This window comes from Trichomycterus rosablanca, chromosome 3 (genome assembly GCF_030014385.1).
Source record: "Trichomycterus rosablanca isolate fTriRos1 chromosome 3, fTriRos1.hap1, whole genome shotgun sequence".
In the NCBI taxonomy this organism is placed as follows: Eukaryota; Metazoa; Chordata; class Actinopteri; order Siluriformes; family Trichomycteridae; genus Trichomycterus; species Trichomycterus rosablanca.
In genome coordinates this window covers 7,784,804-7,804,397 of record NC_085990.1, presented here as the reverse complement: position 1 = coordinate 7,804,397, position 19,594 = coordinate 7,784,804, and the positions used below count along the sequence as shown (strand labels likewise).

The following is a 19,594-nucleotide window of genomic DNA, read 5'->3' as shown; positions in this document are numbered from 1 at the left end:
GCTGTAAACAAGCATTGTTGTAATTTACGGGCCGGACGATTTAGAGTTGGAACGGTATCGATATCTCGAAAATTGTAGAAAAAAAAGCCAGAAAGATTGGCCAAAACCAGTAAAAAACGGGCGTGGCGGGCGGATCCTAAAGCTTTCTTCAAGAAGTGACGTCAATAATGGACCGAACGATTTAGAGTTGGAACGGCGTCGATATCTCAAAATTTTTCAAAAACGAATGGAAGTCTATGGGAAAAAATTTTCGGAAAAACGTGCGTGGCGGATCGAAAACCTGTATACAAGCGATCTATTTCCGTATGGGCCGGACGATTTGGCGCTGGAACGGGGTCGATATCTTGAAAACTGCGGACGAAGAAACACGGACAAAAACGGGCGGAATAATAATAATAATATGACTTTCGGATAACAATAGTGTGCTTGCCTTTAGGCAATCACACTAATTAATCTCACTTGGTCACTTTACTTTTTTAGATGCAACGAAACAAGAAGCTGTGATTTGTTAACACTCTTGAACCTTTTTTTAACTTGACAAAAGTAGAAAAGATTTTCAATCTTTGTACTGATCAGTTTTATTGTACTTTGTTTAGAATTGGATGCCTGCAACATGCATTAAATTCTAAACAATGTGTGATGTGTTTTTACCCCTGTGTTTCATCACCTTTCCTATTAATGAAACTGAGGACCCTAATTGTTGTGTCCTCAGAATCACAGAATCTTGTTTTTTTGTATTTTACAAAATGTCGCTTCAAAATGACACTTTTGTGAAATAATAATATTAATAGTGGTATAAGTGGTGAACGCTATACATCATGAGGAAGCAAACTGAACAATCAAACTGAACAAAAAATCTATAGTTTGATCAGATGTAATTGGATTGGGTTGATAGAGCTGCTTCCCTCTTACTTTCCGAACAGGAACAATCTGGGCAGATTAAAACAGTGATGATTTAATGCTTCAAAACACAGAAAATCATGCACAATTACACACACTAAACACTACCAGCTGTAACACACGCCACACACTGAATTGTGCTGTGTATTTAATAATTTCATTAGAATGATTGTCAAACACTGCAGCTGTTCAAACATTCTGATTTTAATTAAGATATTAAAAATGACAATGTGGAATCATCAGCACATATAATAACATCACATAATCAGTGTGTGGGTATACTGGTTTGACTGGTTTTGTTTTGAATTTTATCTTGCAAATGTGATTCAGTCAGGATAGAGGAACTAAATGTAAATACTGAGATTACTGCCTTAGATTAGGTGTTTCATCAGGTTCATATCTGATTTATCCTCCTACCTGTGAAGCACAGGTCAGTGGCACTTAAACGTCAGACATAAATAATTGTACATCACACATGCCATATAACAGGATTGTTTTTATTTTGACGGGAGCGCTATTTTTTTTATTACATTTCTGCAAGTTTGGATTTACGTGTGTCAAGTCAAGTCAACTTTATTTATATAGCGCTTTTTACAATAGACATTGTCTCAAAGCAACTTTACAGAATCCAGGACCAACAGATACAAAGATCCCTGTTAAGCAAGCTGAGGGCGACAGTGGCAAAAAAAAACCTGTGTGTGAGATGAGTGTATCAGCTTCACCATAATGTGTCAGCGAACAGAACTGAGCGACTGACAGAGACGACAGAGTTTTGACGACAGACATGAACTTGAAAAGTCAGGTGTAAAGCTTAAGGTTCACAATTTAAATCTAGGGTTTATATCTTGGTTACGGTACTAAACACAGAAATACAAGAACTTGAACGATGCAGAGCGTCACATCTAACTAAACTGCAAACCAACACGGCCTTTTTATAAAGTTTTACACATCCAGGACTGGAGCAGTTAAGATCAGCTCTGTGATGTCCAAATAGCAGCAGAACTTTGTGTAAAGTTAATGCACATTTTGTTTTACATTTGTTTTCAAGAAAGTTGATTAAGTAGTGAAATAATGTTGATGTTTTTATGCTTTTTATTTTCTGATTGTAACATCTACTCTTTGCAGTAACAGCTTATCAGAACTGTAAAATGTAGGCAATAAAAAGAAATGAAGTTCACCCTGTTGGTCCGGCCCTCCACAACAGTAACAGTTTCTTATGTTGCTCCTTGGAAAATTTTATTGCCCACCCCAGGTGTAGAACGTGGGTGTAGGAAACATTATAGAAACATTATATCATAGTGTTCTGCAATAATCAAATCAAATGAAAATGTTGATTTTTTTTTCTTTCTCATTCTTTTTTATTTATTTATTATTTTTGTTTTTACAAATTTACCAATTGCTATTGACACGTGATGATCACTGTTTGGTGACATCACGTCAATAACGTAATGCCAAGTTCACACTACACGACTTTCCAAGTCGTCAGGTCGCTGTACAGTTCACACTACACGACTGGATCTCTTGCACCCGGGAGTCTTTCAGTCGGTGTATATTTCACACTACACGACTGATCGGCGATAGGGGGTTTCACACTACACGATCCATCACCAACTGGAATCGCAGGCGAGCTTCTCTGGTCTCCTTTTTTTCTTCTTTTAAACAAAAACACACGTGAGAAGTGACGAGGGTTTTAATGACACCACGTCCAAAAATGCACGTCAACAAGTAGCGAGTGATCAAAGCTGTTTGTGGCACTTTTTTTAAAGTGCTCTATAAATAAATAAAGTTGACTTGACTTGATGTGCAGCGTAAAATCAAAGAGGAAAAATAAATGAATCTGAGTGGATTTGGCAACACAAACAGTATATGGCTTGTTCTGCAGTAAAGTGGATGTTAATTAATAATTTTGTAATGCAGCGTGGGTGTTATGTTTTGTAGAGGACGATCAAATCAGAAATACTACGTGTGTGTGCCGGTGTATCCTGATATAAACTATATCCTCTCCTGCATTTCTCCTCACACCGCATCCTGTGTTCTCATTGGCTGTTCGACATGTCACTCATTCCCAGTCGCCCATCTGAGATCAGATATCTGACGTGCTAGAAAACTCGATCCGGTCGGCGAGCTGGTCGGGTCGAGTTGTTGGATAGTTCACACATAGCGACTGAGAGCCGAGTTTTGATCGCCGAGTGAACGCTGAGTTGCTCCCGACCCGGAAAATCAATCGCCGAGCGAAAATCAGGGCAAAAATCGTGTAGTGTGAACTAGGCATAACTTTGTAACCAGAGTGTGTAAAACATGTTTAGATATTTAAAATAAAATAAACAGCTGCTAATATTGAAACTACCACCTCTATACATGATTGTGTAAAATGTTTAATAAGGACCCGCTTATATTTCTTACTAAGAACAGCATTTTGCAACAAAATTGCAATTCTACTGGTCTAATGAAATGTATCGGCTGCTCTGATTGGTCAGTCCTGCTCAGAGCCGTAGATAGAGAGAGTTGCGACACTCCTTGATCTCGCCGCTACGCGGTCACGTGGTTCATGTAACCCTCAATAGTTCCAAACAAACCCGGCGCTGTCATGTTCTCAAATGGGACAGGCAGCAGTAAATGAAATATTAAACGGCAAATAATAAACATTTGTACAATTTCTGGGTATTTTCAACTGCGTTTACATTTACTGCATCTGCTTTAATGTCAATTTGGTATATAAAGTGGAAGATTGATGTTTATAATGACTTGTTAATAGGTCGTTCTTGTTAACACACAGTACATTATATTAGCATACATTACATAATGCGATATCCTTAAGTAGTAGAGACAATATACAGTATAGACATTAAAGTTTTTTATGTTTTGATTTTTGCATAAACTAATCTCCCTTCACTTTCCTGAGGATTCATAATAATAATCATTTTTGCTAAACACTAAGTCATGTGCTGGATTCATAAGGTTTACCTGCACTGAATGAACAGATTGATAAACACATTACCGTACCAAAAACATTATAGTGCAGGTACATGAAAAAGCATTCATTCATCTCTTATTTCATGAGTGATTAATAATTGATTCCTACATGTAATACATTAATGAATTCATTATGAATATGCACTAGTTCATTTTGTCTAATGTAAGTGGTGGACAAGGTAGACAAACCATGTAGTTGAGTTAAAGTAGAGATATCCAAGGTAACATATTACTCCAGTAAAAGTAGTAGTAAAAGTAAAAATACTCTTTACCTCCACTAAAGTACTAAACTAAATTTACCTTCAAATGTACTTAAGTATGAAAGTAAAAGTATAATGATTTATTGTGGTTCTAATGTTTTATGATCATTTCTGTAACAAGAATCTTGATTAATCAACTCATTTTAGGTGAAAAGACTCGTGTGTCATTAATTAAGCTTAACTGACTAAGCTAAATTGGGTTATACCTATTAATTAAGATAAACATGTAACATTTAGTGCTGAGCAAATGCTAAACAATAACAGTATTAAGTATATTAATGACATTAAATTCATAATTTTTTTAAAACAAAGCAACATACAGCTAAAAATGTTTGATAAGTAGTGGAAATGAATGGGGCTCTATGGGTTGTTTGGAACTATACAGAGCTCCACAACCCGGAAGCTGGGCAGAAAATATGTCCCGCCCCCTTTCCAACGGTTCCCTATGGGAGTGTCGCCACTCTGTTCTCTCTACCGCTCTGGTCCTGCTGAAGTCCCACCCCCCCGCTGGAGCTGGAGTAAGTCGGACTTTTAAACTTCTGGTTGGTCTCGTGCACGCGCCCGGCGGGGGTATTGAATGTGTGTCGGGAGCGCGCGTGCGCCGCCCCGCTCATTGTGATCCGATCTGAGTGTGTGAGCAGAGAAACTGATCCGATTTTACTGAGGAAGAAGCTTTACAGATCTGATCAGAACCACCGAGACCACAGCGAGGGAAACCAGATCAGAATAAATTATTAATAATCATGTCCAAACCGAATTATACTGGAGTTTATCACTGGGTCTCTCACGAAAACTTCGAGTCCTATCTGGCTGCACTGGGTGAGTGACGTCATCCACACCCCATCCCTAACTTTCCTAATTACTGCTCATTGTCTTTAATTAACACGCATGCGTGTTTCTGTCTGTGTATTTATTCTAGTGTGATTAAACTCTGGGTTTGCAAAAATGTTAGAAATGGGAGGATAGGTTTACTTCGTGTACCGCTCAAATTTTAATATAATATTAAAATTAATTTAAAAACTGGTAGGTGGAATAGTTTGGCTATAAAATCTAACATCCTTAACATAATTGAATTAAAAAAAATAAGTCAAGTCAAATTTATTTATATAGCGCTTTTACAATAGACATTGTCTCAAAGCAACTTTACAAAATCCAGGACCAACAGATACAAAAACCCCTGTTGAGCAAGCCGAGGGCGACTGTGGAGAGGAAAAACTCCCTTAAAATCACAGGAAGAAACCTTGAGAGGAACCAGACTCAGCAGGGCCCAAAAAGTAAAAAGAAGGAAACTGGTAAAATGCACTAGTATTATTTTTTTATTATGTTACTGGGTGGCTCGGTGGGTAGCACTGTCGCCTCACAACAAGAAGGTCCTGGCTTCAATCCCCAGGTGGGGCAGTCTGGGTTCTTTCTGTGGGGAGTTTGCATGTTCTCCTCGTGTCTACGTGGGTTTCCTCCGGGAGCTCCGGTTTCCTCACACAGTCCAAAGACGTGCAAGTGAGGTGAACTGGTGATACAAAGTTGTCCATAACTGTGTTTGACATTAAACTTGTGAACTGATGAATCTTGAGTAATTACCGTTTCTGTCATGAATACAGATGTAACGATACACTCTACCCACGATGCGATGCGATTCACGATACTGGGTTCACAATACGATGTTCCCCCGATTTTTTTAAAACTGAAATTGAAGACAAATTATGTTTCCTTTTATTATTTCTCTTAAAACAAGAAAATAAAATACTGTATTTGTGCTTATCTTTTATTTATGTAAATAATAAATGCACTTTTATTTCTGAGGTAGGTACAAACTGTGCAAAACAATTCTGAATTAAGCCCAATTTGGCTGAAAACCCCCGAATTTGGCAACCAGGCGTACAGCGCGAGTGACTGCAACCAGGCGAGGTGTATAGCGCCAGCGCCCTCTGCTGTTTAAAGTGAATATCGATACATTTTTCATGTCAAATCAATTTGAATTATGGAATGTTTGAATCGGTTATTAACTGAATTGTGGTGAATCATTACATCCCTAGTCATGAATGTAACCAAAGTGTGTAAATCATGATGTTAAAATCCTAATAAAATAAATAAATTAATAATAAATATTGTGTTACTATTTTATTTTACTATTTTACAAAGTTCCAATAAGAAAATTTTCTTTGGCTTTAAGTTCATGACTTCAGTTCTGTCTAATTACAGTCTAATCTAGAAATCTGATCTAAAAAAAATCAATCTAAACCACATTTATTTGCCAAAACCCCCAAATCTGTTTGGCAGTGTATAAGAACATCACAATGTGTTTTGTTATCTTATCCTTATGTGAACACATCCATTTAGCAGCGTGAGCAGCTTGTTTGTTTACATGTATTCCCACCTTTGGCATTCATCAGCATCTAATAATTGTTGCAGTTGTATGTTGGTGTATAATTGTGTATTATTGTGTATTAGACATTAACATTGCGTTGAGGAAGGTGGTGTGCATGCTGAAACCCACTAAGCAAATCGAGCATGACGTGAATTCAGGAAACATGAAAATCAAAACCCTCACCACGTTTAAAAATTTCGACATGGACTTCATGCTGGGACAGGAGTTCACCGAGGACCTAGGTCCTGTTGATGGCAGAAAGTGCCAGGTGAGTACGGTACAAGTTAGTGAAGCAATGTTTTTTATTAATCATTATGAATGAAACAAAATGGGGAGAATGATCCAAAAACAGATATGCCCCATTTTAGCTAGTCTTCTCTAAAGCAATGCATGATTTGAAACACAGCTGGCCAGACATTCAGAGTTGAATTACATTGTTTATTATGATAAAATCATTGAAATCGACCTGGAACACAGCTGAGTATTTAAAGGTGTTTGTTAGTTTTTAGTAAGGAAGTCTCCAATATCAAAACTGGATCTGAAATACATCCCGTCAGACTTCAAAGATTCTTTGTAGTGACTGCAGGACTGAAACACCTAAACTGAATAACAAGGAGGGGTATCCACATTCCTTTGGCCATGTATGTTTATTTTTTTCATAAGAAGGAACCTTCTAATAAGATCCTGACATGTACAGTAGTTGGGTCGCAGCCAATCGGACCTCCAGAGAGACTTTGTAATGCTCAGCTAAGTAGCACTTAATATTATTCACTGTTGTTTTGTAACGCAGCCAGTCAGATCAGTTAAGCACCATTCGAAATATTAAAATGCAGTCAAGACTGGAGAAGTAACATCTTATGCTATTTGCAGTCCTCTTGGCTTCTTTTGAATCTGACCCTTGGCATGCACTTTTGCAGCTGAGTGTAAAGCCCATAAAACAAAGATAACAGTTCTCTTCTGGGAAAGAGTGGATTCCTTGTTAATCTGAGGTGAAGAGAAGAACCCCAGTGTAGAAGTTTAATTATTTCAGGGGCCAGCCGAAGTGGTTCAGACATTTTTACAGGGTCTACCACAGTTTGACTTATTATAATGTAAATAGAATAAGGCAGTTGGTGTGGTGGTACTGAAACATCTGTAATTATACAAACGTGTTATTTAATTGTTTGTTTGTGTGTGTGTGTGTGTAGACTACAGTAGATTGGGATGGTGATAAATTGGTGTGTGTGCAACGAGGAGAGAAAGAGGGACGAGGATGGACACACTGGCTCGAAGGCAACCTGCTCCACCTGGTACATACAATAATAATAACAATAATTAGAAGAGCTCTGTTTAGTAATTACAGTGAATTTGAGGTTTTTACTGTATTTATGGGGAAATTGTGTTTCTACTTACCGATGGCTAGAGATGAAAGAAAAAACACTATTTTCAAACAGGCGTAACCAGAATATTTCATATAATCAGGACATGAGGTGTACTGCTTGGTGATGAACACTTTTTTTTAGAAGTTAAAGTAAAATATTAGTGATTAGTGGTGATTCCAGTGATTCCAGTAGTTCAGTTAATACCGTGACATTGCAGTTTTTGTTAATGTGTGCAAAATGGCATTTCTGCCTCCTGGTGGCTGAAGGTGGAAATACAGAAACGTTAAAAACTTCATTTTCACAAGCTTACATACACTATATTGCCAAAAGTATTCACTCATCCATCCAAATAATTGAATTCAGGTGTTCGAATCACTTTAATGGCAACAGGTGTATAAAACCAAGCACCTAGGCATGCAGACTGCTTCTACAAACATTTGTAAAAGAATGGGTCGCTCTCAGGAGCTCAGTGAATTCCAGCGTGGTACCGTGATAGGATGCCACCTGTGCAACAAGTCCAGTCGTGAAATTTTCTCGCTACTTAATATTCCACAGTCAACTGTCAGTGGTATTATAACAAAGTGGAAGCGATTGAGAACGACAGCAACTCGAAGTATTAGGCCACGTAAAATGACAGAGCGGGGTCGGCGGATGCTGAGGTGCATTGTGCGCAGAGGTTGCCAACTTTCTGCAGAGTCAATCACTACAGATCTCCAAACTTCATGTGGCCTCCAGATTATCTCAAGAACAGTGCGTAGAGAGCTTCATAGAATGGGTTTCCATGGCCGAGCAGCTGCATCCAAGCCTTACATCACTAAGCGCAATGCAAAGCATCGGATGCAGTGGTGTAAAACATGCTACCACTGGACTCTAGAGCAGTAAAGACGTGTTCTCTGGAGTGATGAATCACGCTTCTCCATCTGGCAATCCGATGGACGAGTCTGGGTTTGGCGGTTGCCAGGAGAATGGGACTTGTCTGACTGCATTGTGCCAAGTGTAAAGTTTGGTGGAGGGGGATTATGGTGTGGGGTTGTTTGTCAGGAGTTGGGCTCGAGCTAATACTTTTGGCAATATAGTGTATTTATTTACATTCTCGTCATTTTAACAGATGCTTTTATCCAAAGCGACTTACAATACTGTGACAGTATACTGTCTAAGCACCTGAGGGTTAAGAGCCTTGCTCAAGGGCCCAACAGTGGCAACATGGCAGTGGTGGGGCTTGAGCCAGTGACCTTTTAATTACTAATCCAGTACCTTAACCACTAGGCCACAACTGCCCTCTATGTTGGTCAGGGACGTGGTGGACCCTACGCCACTAATAAAAAAAAAAAAAAAGTACAATAGGAGGATATTTCTATGATATATTTAAGTCCATCTGTTTCTCTGCATGATTTGTTAGCCCTTTTTCACCCTGTTCTTCAATGGTCAGGACCCCCACAGAGCAGGTATTATTTAGGTGGTGGATCATTCTCAGCACTGCAGTGACACTGACATGGTGGTGGTGTGTTAGTGTGTGTTGTGCTGGTATGAGTGGATCAGACACAGCAGCACTGCTAAAGTTTTTAAATACCGTGTCCACTCACTGTCCACTCCATTAGACACTCCTACCTAGTTGGTTTACCTTGTAGATGTAAAGAGACAATCGCTCATCTATTGCTGCTGTTTGAGTCGGTCATCTTCTAGACCTTCATCAGTGGTCACAGGACGCTGCCCACAGGGCGCTGTTGGCTGGATGTATTTTTGGTTGGTGGACCATTCTCAGTCCAGCAGTGACAGTGAGGTCACTGATTCACTCATACCAGCATTTAGCAGACGCTTTTATCCAAAGTGACTTACAATTATGACTGAACATGATTTTTTAAGCAATTGAGGGTTAAGGGCCTTGCTCAGGGGTCCAACAGTGGCAACTTGGTGGTGGTGGGGCTTGAACCGGCAACCTTCTGTTTACTAGTCCAGTACCTTAACCACTGAGCTATCACTGCTAACACACCACCACCATGTCAGTGTCACTGCAGTGCTGAGAATGATCCACCACCTAAATAATACCTGCTCTGTAGTGGTCCTGGGAGAGTCCTGACCATTGAAGAACAGGGTGAAAGAGGGCTGACAAAGCATGCAGAGAAACAGATGGACTACAGTCAGTAATTGTAGAACTTTTGTAGAAGTGCTTCTGTACGGTAAGTGGAGCTGATAAAATGGACAGTGAGTGTAGAAAAAAGGAGGTGGTTTTAATGTTATGGTTGATCAGTGTATATATGTATAAATCATTTATGTTTTTCTGTCTGTAGGAGCTTCGTGTGAACAACGTTGTGGCAAAGCAGGTTTTTAAGAGAGCAGAATGAGAAGCTGCTTCCCCAAAGTGATTAATTCAACATTCCAATCATCAGAAAGAACTTGTTTCTACTATTAGCATTTTAATCAGATAATTCTCATTTAAATCATTTGTCCAGGCCAGAGTTTAACTTCAGAACTAAACGATATTTTAATTAGTTTAATAATGATTGTAACCCAGAAGAATGTGCAGCCTTTAAGCATTAGATGATGATTAGCAGTTAGCATGGAACACTGGTTGTATTTGGTGGAAACGTTTGTTGTATCATTTTAAAGGAAAATAATGTTTAAACTGTAAGCATCTTTCAGAAGATTCCTACAAATGCTTATCATTTAAAGAACTACAGATTCTTTCTTCACATTCTGTCAAAAAGAAAAATTAATTCATTTATTCGATCACGGTTTAACCTCATCAATACCCAATAAAACTGTAGTTTCAGTGTTTGACCTCTGAGTGGCGCTCAAGTGCAGGCTGTATAGTGAACAACCTTATGCAGATTTTAATGCAGAATTACTCTTATTTGTTAAATTTGACAGATTGGAGACAAAATTCATTGCTAAAGTTAAGGAACCTTTAAATGTCAAATTCAGTAAACTGTGTTCGTTGTACAGGACGTGTTCATTTACTCTCATGTCAAGATGGAATTTTTACAGGGGTGCACAAACTTTTGCTGATTGTGTGTTTGCTGTTTGTATGTAGATTCTGATGCACTACATTTCTATAGTTGTGACATTTCATGCCCTGTTATAAAAGACTTTTTATCTGGACTTTTTTTTTTGCTTTTTTGTTCAGTTCTGTCTATGATTTTTGGATAAAATCACAGAATGGCCAAAAATATGTAGACACCCCTCTTAGTTAGATATTCAACTACACCCAATAACAAGTGAAAAGCAACAGTTTGGGGAAAGCCCATTCCTGTTTTAGCATGACTGTCCTTTTGTAGAAAGCGACATGTAAAAAGACTGGTTTGGTTTGGTTTGAAGAATCTCCAGTCGTCTACACAAAACCCTAATCTTAACTATATTGAACACCTTTGGGATAGATTGTGATGTTAATTACTGTACAAGCTTTTTGTCCAACATCAAAGCCTAGCCCCACAATTTATTTTATTCAATGGGCACAATTGCATCTGTAAACAAAAGAGAAAATCTAAATTAAAGACCATAGTTTTAGAGTGGGATGTCAAACCAACTCTTGATCAGGTGTCCACATATATTTGGCCATGTGTGTTTAGCTGGTTCATTTTTAGAACATAATGTTTAGTATGCAGCTTGTTTGTTTATTAGGATTTTAACGTCATGTTTTACACTTTGGTTACATTCATGACAGGAACGGTAGTTACTCATTACACAAGATTAATCAGTTCACAAGGTTATATCGAACACAGTCATGAACAATTTAGTTTCTCCAATTCACCTCACTTGCATGTCTTTGGACTTTGGGAGGAAACCCACACAGACATTGGGAGAACATGCAAACTCTACACAGAAAGGACCCGGACCACCCCACCTGTGGATTGAACCCGGGACCTTTTTGTTTATTACCAGCTGAAAGTCCAAAGATAAAACACCAAACCTGAAAAAGCAAGCAACAGTTTATAGCAGGAAGCAGCTTTAGGCTTTAACATTAACATTTAATTCTAAAAAGTCTAATAAAACCCTCAAATGTATTTCTTTTTTTATTTTAATAAAAAAGGCATAAAGTAAAAACATGCATGGAGTCTATTAACAATTAAAATAAAACAGCTTTTACACCAGTATCAGAGCTTTCATATACAAAAATAAAATCTAATAATAAACTCTGCAATTCTGAACACTTTGAATATTTACACAATTCAAACGATGAATGAAATCTTAGAAAAAAATTGCATGTTTTAAGATTCACAAATAAAATTTATATAAATATTATATGCTAATATTTTAGTTACTGGGTGTCCGTGGCTAATAGAACAAATGTTTTGCTTTGTGACATCTGAAAGAATTTAATAAATCCCAATGTGGCAGACGAAAAATTATAAAACTCTGATTCACTTCAACATCAAACAACCACCACGCAGCAGAAGCAGGTGAACCTGATGAAGATAAAAAGGTGAAGCATTGTATATTAGGCTCCAGGCCACTCATCCTCCTCTGGTTCTGATTTAATTATGGAGGGGCTGGTGAGGAATGTCTCTGGACCTGAGAAGTGGCTGAAGTTCTGCAAAATCATCAGCGATTCAACACCATCACACTGCAGATGTCCGTCTCCATCTGAACAAAATTCATCTGAAAAACCAACCAAAGGTTAGAAGACCTATCACTGAACCACTAAACAATTAAAGGTCCTTAAATGTTTGGACATTTGAAACAACTGAAACAAAACAGCAGGTTTTTTTCCACATCCGTCCTTCATGGGCACTTGGTGGCTCAGCAGACTATTACGCAAGCCCAACACCACCATCATTGCGTTGGCTTGTGGTTGGCTTGTGTGTGTGTGTGTGTGTGTGTGTGTGTGTGTTGGGGTACTTCCTTTATTACTTTCTCACACTTTCTCACACATAATCTGCTGGATTCCAGTAAGAAACAGATCTGTCTCTCTCTCTGTGTGTGTGTGTGCCCATTACCTTTGTGTGTAGTTGTGTGTGGCTCAGGACTTCTCGGATATTTAAGGATGTCTGGAGGAAGAACCGGCAAATTGAAGATCTCCTCATCTACAGATGTTATAACTACACACACACACACACACAAATTAACACACTGTTCACATGTATTCTCATCTTGGCATTTTACTGCAAAACAGATTACATCATGTTCTAATCTTTACCTGGTGAAAGTGCAATTGGTTTTCAAACAGGTTTCTGAACACATTTATGAGGGTGTTTATGATAAAGGATGTGGTTTTGTTATTGCTGAATTATAATTATATTATCTGTATTTTACATTAGGCGTAAGTGTGTGTTATGATAATCTGTTTCCACATCCTGTTTCCGAACTATACTGTCAGTGTGTGACAATTAAAGCTGCTGATGTAGAATTCGGGGGCTCTGTAGACCCCTTCTGTAAAAAGGTGTTATGGCAAATTTTCTAAATGCTCTATCCATTAAGTCTCAGTTTACATTCTACACAGCAAAAAGTTATTAAAGTAGTAACAACTAACCTTCTGGTCAACAGTTCAGTTCACTGAGACCTTTTTTTGTTATTTGTGAACAAAAAAGTTCTCGTGTGTTAGTGTTTTACTTTTAATGTTAGTGTGTGCTACTGTTATTGTTTCTTTGTGTTGGTGTGTGTTACTGTACGTTGTTGCACGTTAGTGTGTGTGTGTGTGTGTGTGTGTGTGCGTGCGCGTGTGTGTAATATAAAAAGCTCTCAGTAGTGGAAATAACTGACTTTTTTCATTTACTATCACTTCCTGTGACTAATGTGTGTTGTGTACAGTGTGTTTTGGTGCGTGTTAGGTTATGGTTCAGATGTATATTTAAAAATATATATTATCTGTAATTGTAGTATTAAAATGTAACATTACTCACTTCATTGAAAGTCTGACGCGATTGGTAAGAACCTACAAATGGCGTTGGCGATGCATATTGTTCTGCATATGGGGGGTTTAGTTTCACACTTTCCACTAATAAAAAACCCCCATGATGCGTCTCTAAAATCTGGTTCAAATGTTTCTGTAACTTTCATCTTTTTAATTCACCCTGGTGAAACTCACCCTGTAGATTAAAGTCAGTAAGTAGAGGTTGCTGTACCTGCTGTTTTTCTTCTGCGCTTAGATCTGCAGTAACAAATCCCAGCAGCGAGGATGATGGTCAGGATTAAACATGCCCACAAGCTAGTGGGAATCATCCAATGGCAGCCAGTTGGACAGGAGCCGTAATCATCAGTGCCAGTACATGGGGGCGCTGGGAGAGTGTTCAGGGTCATTTCAGAATGGTAAAATGATACTTTTAGACATACAGACAGCAAGAATATCTAAATTCACAATAAACAAATTTCAGTGTGTTTTATATATTGTGGTATCATTTAGTATAATGAGGACATGTTGGACTTTGTTGGCTTCCACTTTTGTGAGAAGGTTTTTTTTTAAAATTTTTTTTACAAGATTTTAAAGTGAATCTGTGAGATTTAATGTCCATTCAATTAAAAGAGCATTTGTAAGTTTACGCACCAATGTTAAATGAGAAAGACTAGCTCACAATTAATGTCTCAATTCATCCCAAAAGTGGTCAGTTGGGTTTGAGGATAGGGCTCTGCGCAGGTTACTGAAGTTTCTTAGTGCACAGATGTTCTGTCATGTTGGAATATAAAAAGGGCCTTCTCCAAGTTGTTGAAAGTTGACAGCTGAAAGTTTTTAATTTATTTCAGAAAATTCATTTTACACTCCCGTTTTCAATGGGTGTGGCTAGAATATCTGACCTTAATAGTTAGGAGGGGTGTCCACATATTTTTTTACTATATAATGTAAATAGAATAGAACAGATCATTAGACTGTCAGACATTTTTACTTACGAGTTGTAAAATTTCCACACACGGCATCTGTTTCTGCTGTTCCAGGAGCTACTAAATACCGACCCAACACCTCACATCTACAACACAATGAACAACATCAATAAATTTAGATCACATCATCCGTATGAAGAAAAAAAAAGCAAAATATATAAAGTTCTCTTCATCTCAATGTGATGTGCTGTTTGGTGTTTGATACAAATGAGTTGATTTTAAAAGGTAAATTTAAATGTTTATGTTTTGTGCATTTGTGTTAAAATCTATTGTTAAATGTGTTTAAAGGTACATGCTGAATGTTGGTGTTTAATTTTAATGTTGGTGTTACATGCTGAATGTTGGTGTTTAATTTTAATGTTGGTGTTACATGCTGAATGTTGGTGTTTAACGTTGATGTTTTATGGTGACTGTTGGTGTCTAATAATAAATGTTAGTGTTTAATGTCAAACCCTGACAGTGCATCAGATGAGATGAAAAATGTTGATGTATGATGGTGTTTAATGGAGCTTGATGGAGTTTAATAGTGCATGTATGATGAATGGGATGTTCACCTGTTGTGATTACGGCAGGGCGTAGTAAAATCACTCACGTTGTTGAAGGTTCCAGGTGGACACTTGGTGCATACGATGTCTGAAGTGCCAGTGGCTAAAAAAACACCACCATCTTATTAAATGTAAACTTATAAGTTTAAATAAATTTACTGTACCATCACTACCACATAAAAAGAAACAGGTCCATCTTTTAAAAATGTGGCTTTATTACTACACTCAGTACAACTTGTTAGATCTTCACTTGGTGACTGGACTTCTTTAATTACAGATGTTTAACCAGCTGGCTGAGGTTATTCATCATTCTACAGCATACACAAAACTCTGGTCTTTAAGATTTACCGCAAACATCTTTAGACGGATTATGATTCACAGTCTGAGGATGAATCTGGGTATGAAACTAGGTGGAAGGTCTCAGACAGGCATGGTAGGTGGGAGATGGTGGTGACCTATATGCACTTTTTAGAAGATGTATTTTTACTTCTAAATCTCTTTTATCTGAAGTCTGTTTTCCACAAAACTATCCAAGTTTTTGAACTTTTGGCATTTAAAAATTCTAGTTTAATTATTTTATTATTCACAGCATGGCTAATAGTATTTGGATACCTGGACATCACATCATGCTTTAGATGCTTTAAGACTGAGCTGGAGTAACAGCCCTTACTTTTTTGGAAATGCTGAGATTCCATCCAATTCAGCCTCAAATGCATTGATAAGGTTGGGTAGTGTTGTTGTGATTCATCCTAGAGGTTAACAACTATTGTTCTGACATCAGCATCTTTCACTGTGAGCTTCTCCTCCTAGACTCTTAGTAAGAGTGTGTTGTGTAAATATTTAACGGTGTGTGTGTATTAAACTCACGTAGAACAGACACTCCATGTCCTGGTGGGCAGTTTGTAACTTTTTTGCAGTGTAGTGCATGGCTGGTCTCACTGTAGTATCCCTTATCACACCCACACCTTCTATCACTGTGGGCTTCACACTGCTTTAACTCTCGCTGTTTATGCTCTGAAAACATGTAAGGGAGAAGTGTTTGAAGGTGTTGGTGGCATATTTATTCATGTTTAATGAAGAATACTGTGTTTAATGTGGCTAATGGTTTTGATAGTGTTCTGGTGTTTATCTCTAATAAATGTTTGATAGTTTGTTGGGGTTTAATAGTTTAATGGTAAATGCTAGTGTTCTATGGAAAATGTTGGGGTTTATTAGTGTTTAATGGTGAATGTTACTGCTTTATGGAGATAAATGTAGTTACAAGGTGCTTGCTGTTGAATATTCTCAGACTTACCAATATCACATGATCTACAAGCCAAACACTGGTGTAAATAATTCTTCTGTTCTATGTAGGTTCCATGAGAACACGTCTTACACTCAGTTTCTGAAGAATCACTACAGTCTGAAATCACATACTGTCCTGTTAGAGAAAGATTTATTTGATAGAATTAGGGTAATGAGGGTGTTTTAATTACTATTACTGGGTAAGACCATTATTCATTCATTCATCACTCTGAATACACAGACATACAAAAAAACACATATTTTAGAGGGCACCAGTCACACCTCTCCACATGCAGACTCATAAAACCCATGGGTCTCATTATTTCAGGTGATGGTGGTTATGGTGGGTCATTAAATTGAACAATTATATTTTAAAAGACTACTGTACAAGTATATTCAGATTTCATACATCATGAGGCAATATCATGAGTTCCAGTAAAGACAAATAGTGGATGGCCAAATAAACACCTTTAAGATCCATTTTCAGAATAAAATGTTGAAGTTGGAGCTTCACAAAGCTGTAATTTATGCTGCACCACCATTCACAAACCTGGACCCCTGAGCACCAAAAAATAATGCAGTCTGATAAGTCAACTTTTACTAGATTACCAAGTGTAATTAAGTGTTTCAGATGGACAACCCAAAAGACATCAGAACTGGTTCTGAATTTAATAATCAGGCAAAGTCCTGTTCCAGAAAACTAACAAATTTGGTTGATCTCTACCCATTCTGAGAAGGTAAAAGATCCAGAGATATTACTGGTAGTTAGATATAGATAGATATACTTTATTTGTCATATATACATATACAGGTGTACAGTACAATGAAATTCTTTCTTCGCATATCCCAGCTTGATTGGAAGCTGGGGTCAGAGCACAGGGTCAGCCATCATACGGCGCCCCTGGAGCAGAGAGGATTAAGGGCCTTGCTCAAGGACCCAACAGTGGCTGCAGAGCCTGGATTTGAACCGCCAATCTTCCGGTTGATAGCCCAAAGCTCTGTCCACTATAGGCTACCACTGTCCCTTTATCAAAAGACATAATTTTAATAGCAAGAAAATATGTTTCTGACAGGTGTATGTATTTAATCTAAACTGTAGACACACTGAACACTATAATAATAAACAAAAAACACAACAATTAAACACAACAATAAAACTCTTTGTTATGGAATTATTATGTATTATTATAGTTTCTCACCTTTCGGACATAGTTTACAGCAGCGTTCTCCGTGTAGACAATGATCTGGACTGCAAGTTTTCTTAGTCATTACTAAAAGAATACCTTCATACAAATAACTACATTTATTTCATAAATGTTTCTGTACTTTACGATCAGCTCTTCAGGCGTCTTTTCTGTTTCATTACTGGGTTCTCGGTACAGTAGCACTCGAACACGCACTTCCTCTGTACTTCCTTTCTTCACCCACACATGCGCCTTCTCAACTCGATTCCACTAAACCCTGGAAATACCCACTGCATCGCTGCATTACTGCATCACTGCATTACTACATCACTGCATCACTACTAACTTTACTACTGCATTACTGCATCACTGCTAACTTTACTGCTGTATTACTGCATCACTGCATTACTACATCACTGCATCACTACTAACTTTACTACTGCATTACTGCATCACTGCTAACTTTACTGCTGTATTACTGCATCACTGCATTGCTACATCACTGCATCACTACTAACTTTACTACTGCATTACTGCATCACTGCTAACTTTACTGTTGTATTACTGCATTACTGCATTACTACATCACTGCATCACTACTAACTTTACTACTGCATTACTGCATCACTGCTAACTTTACTGCATCACTACTAACTTTACTGCTGTATTACTGCATCACTGTATTACTGCATAACTGTATTACTGCATCACTGCATTACTGCATCACTGTATTACTACATCACTGCATCACTACTAACTTTACTACTGCATTACTGCATCACTGCTAACTTTACTGCTGTATTACTGCATCACTGCATTACTACATCACTGCATCACTACTAACTTTACTACTGCATCACTGCTAACTTTACTGCATCACTACTAACTTTACTGCTGTATTACTGCATCACTGTATTACTGCATAACTGTATTACTGCATCACTGCATTACTGCATCACTACTAACTTTACTACTGCATTACTGCATCACTGCTAACTTTACTGCATCACTGCTAACTTTACTGCATCACTACTAACTTTACTGCTGTATTACTGCATCGCTGTATTACTGCATAACTGTATTACTGCATAACTGTATTACTGCATCACTGCATTACTACATCACTGCATCACGACTAAATGTACTGCTGTATTACTGCATCACTACTAACTTTACTGCATCACTGCATTACTGCATCGCTGTATTACTGCATCACTGCATCACTACTAAGTTTACTGCTGTATTACTGCGTCACTACTAACTTTACTGCATCACTACTAACTTTACTGCTGTATTACTGTGTCACTACTAACTTTACTGCATTACTGCATCACTACTAACTTTACTGCTGTATTACTGCATCACTGTATTACTGATGCAGGTATACAAGAAATGATTTGAGGATTACAGAACACTGCAGGATCAATTTGATCTTTTTCTTATTTGAAGTGAGAAGAAATCGTGAACTGAATGAAATTCTGCACTACAGACGCTCTGCACAAAACAGGATGTGGCTTCTTACAGCATAACCCTCTACCTCATGTCTGTGTGTGTGTGTGGGGGGGGGGGGGGGGGGGGTTCCAAAATATACATGCAGCGCCTAATATTTGATTGTTTGTCCACAAACCTCTGACACAAACCTGGTTGGATCTTTAACCACTCCACTTGACAGACAACCAAATTTGTCATGATGACTTTTCATTATAGTCCATGTATTTTTGACAGGGTTGAATGATCAGGATTTTAGAAGAAATTTATTTATAAACCAGTTCTCATGTCTGTTTTGGCTCATTGTCCTGTACATACATTTCCATACAAGAATTTTAAGGTTTAACTTTTTTATTATTCTATTCATTTTCTACAATTCACCCAATCCACTGGTAGCAAAATAGCACCAGAGCACAACCACTAC

The 19,594-nt window shown here is 37.9% G+C and overlaps 2 protein-coding genes across 2 annotated transcripts; one reads left to right on the top strand and one right to left on the bottom strand.

Moving 5' to 3' along the window:
* Positions 1–4,706: 4,706 nt before the first annotated feature.
* Positions 4,707–10,958, top strand: rbp5 (retinol binding protein 1a, cellular). The gene is made up of 4 exons (XM_062992574.1): positions 4,707–4,952; positions 6,582–6,766; positions 7,686–7,787; positions 10,148–10,958. The coding sequence occupies exons 1-4, from the start codon at positions 4,877–4,879 to the stop codon at positions 10,199–10,201; spliced, it is 417 nt and encodes a 138-aa protein (XP_062848644.1). The 5' UTR covers positions 4,707–4,876; the 3' UTR covers positions 10,202–10,958.
* Positions 10,959–11,997: 1,039 nt separating this feature from the next.
* LOC134310063 (tumor necrosis factor receptor superfamily member 11A) lies at positions 11,998–17,767 on the bottom strand. Its single transcript, XM_062991579.1, has 7 exons — positions 17,698–17,767; positions 16,082–16,228; positions 15,224–15,317; positions 14,679–14,755; positions 13,919–14,071; positions 12,794–12,895; positions 11,998–12,455 (listed from the first exon to the last, which is right to left on the bottom strand). Exons 1-7 carry the CDS (start codon positions 17,765–17,767, stop codon positions 12,295–12,297), a joined length of 804 nt encoding a protein of 267 aa, XP_062847649.1. The 3' UTR covers positions 11,998–12,294.
* Between the last annotated feature and the right edge of the window lie 1,827 nt (positions 17,768–19,594).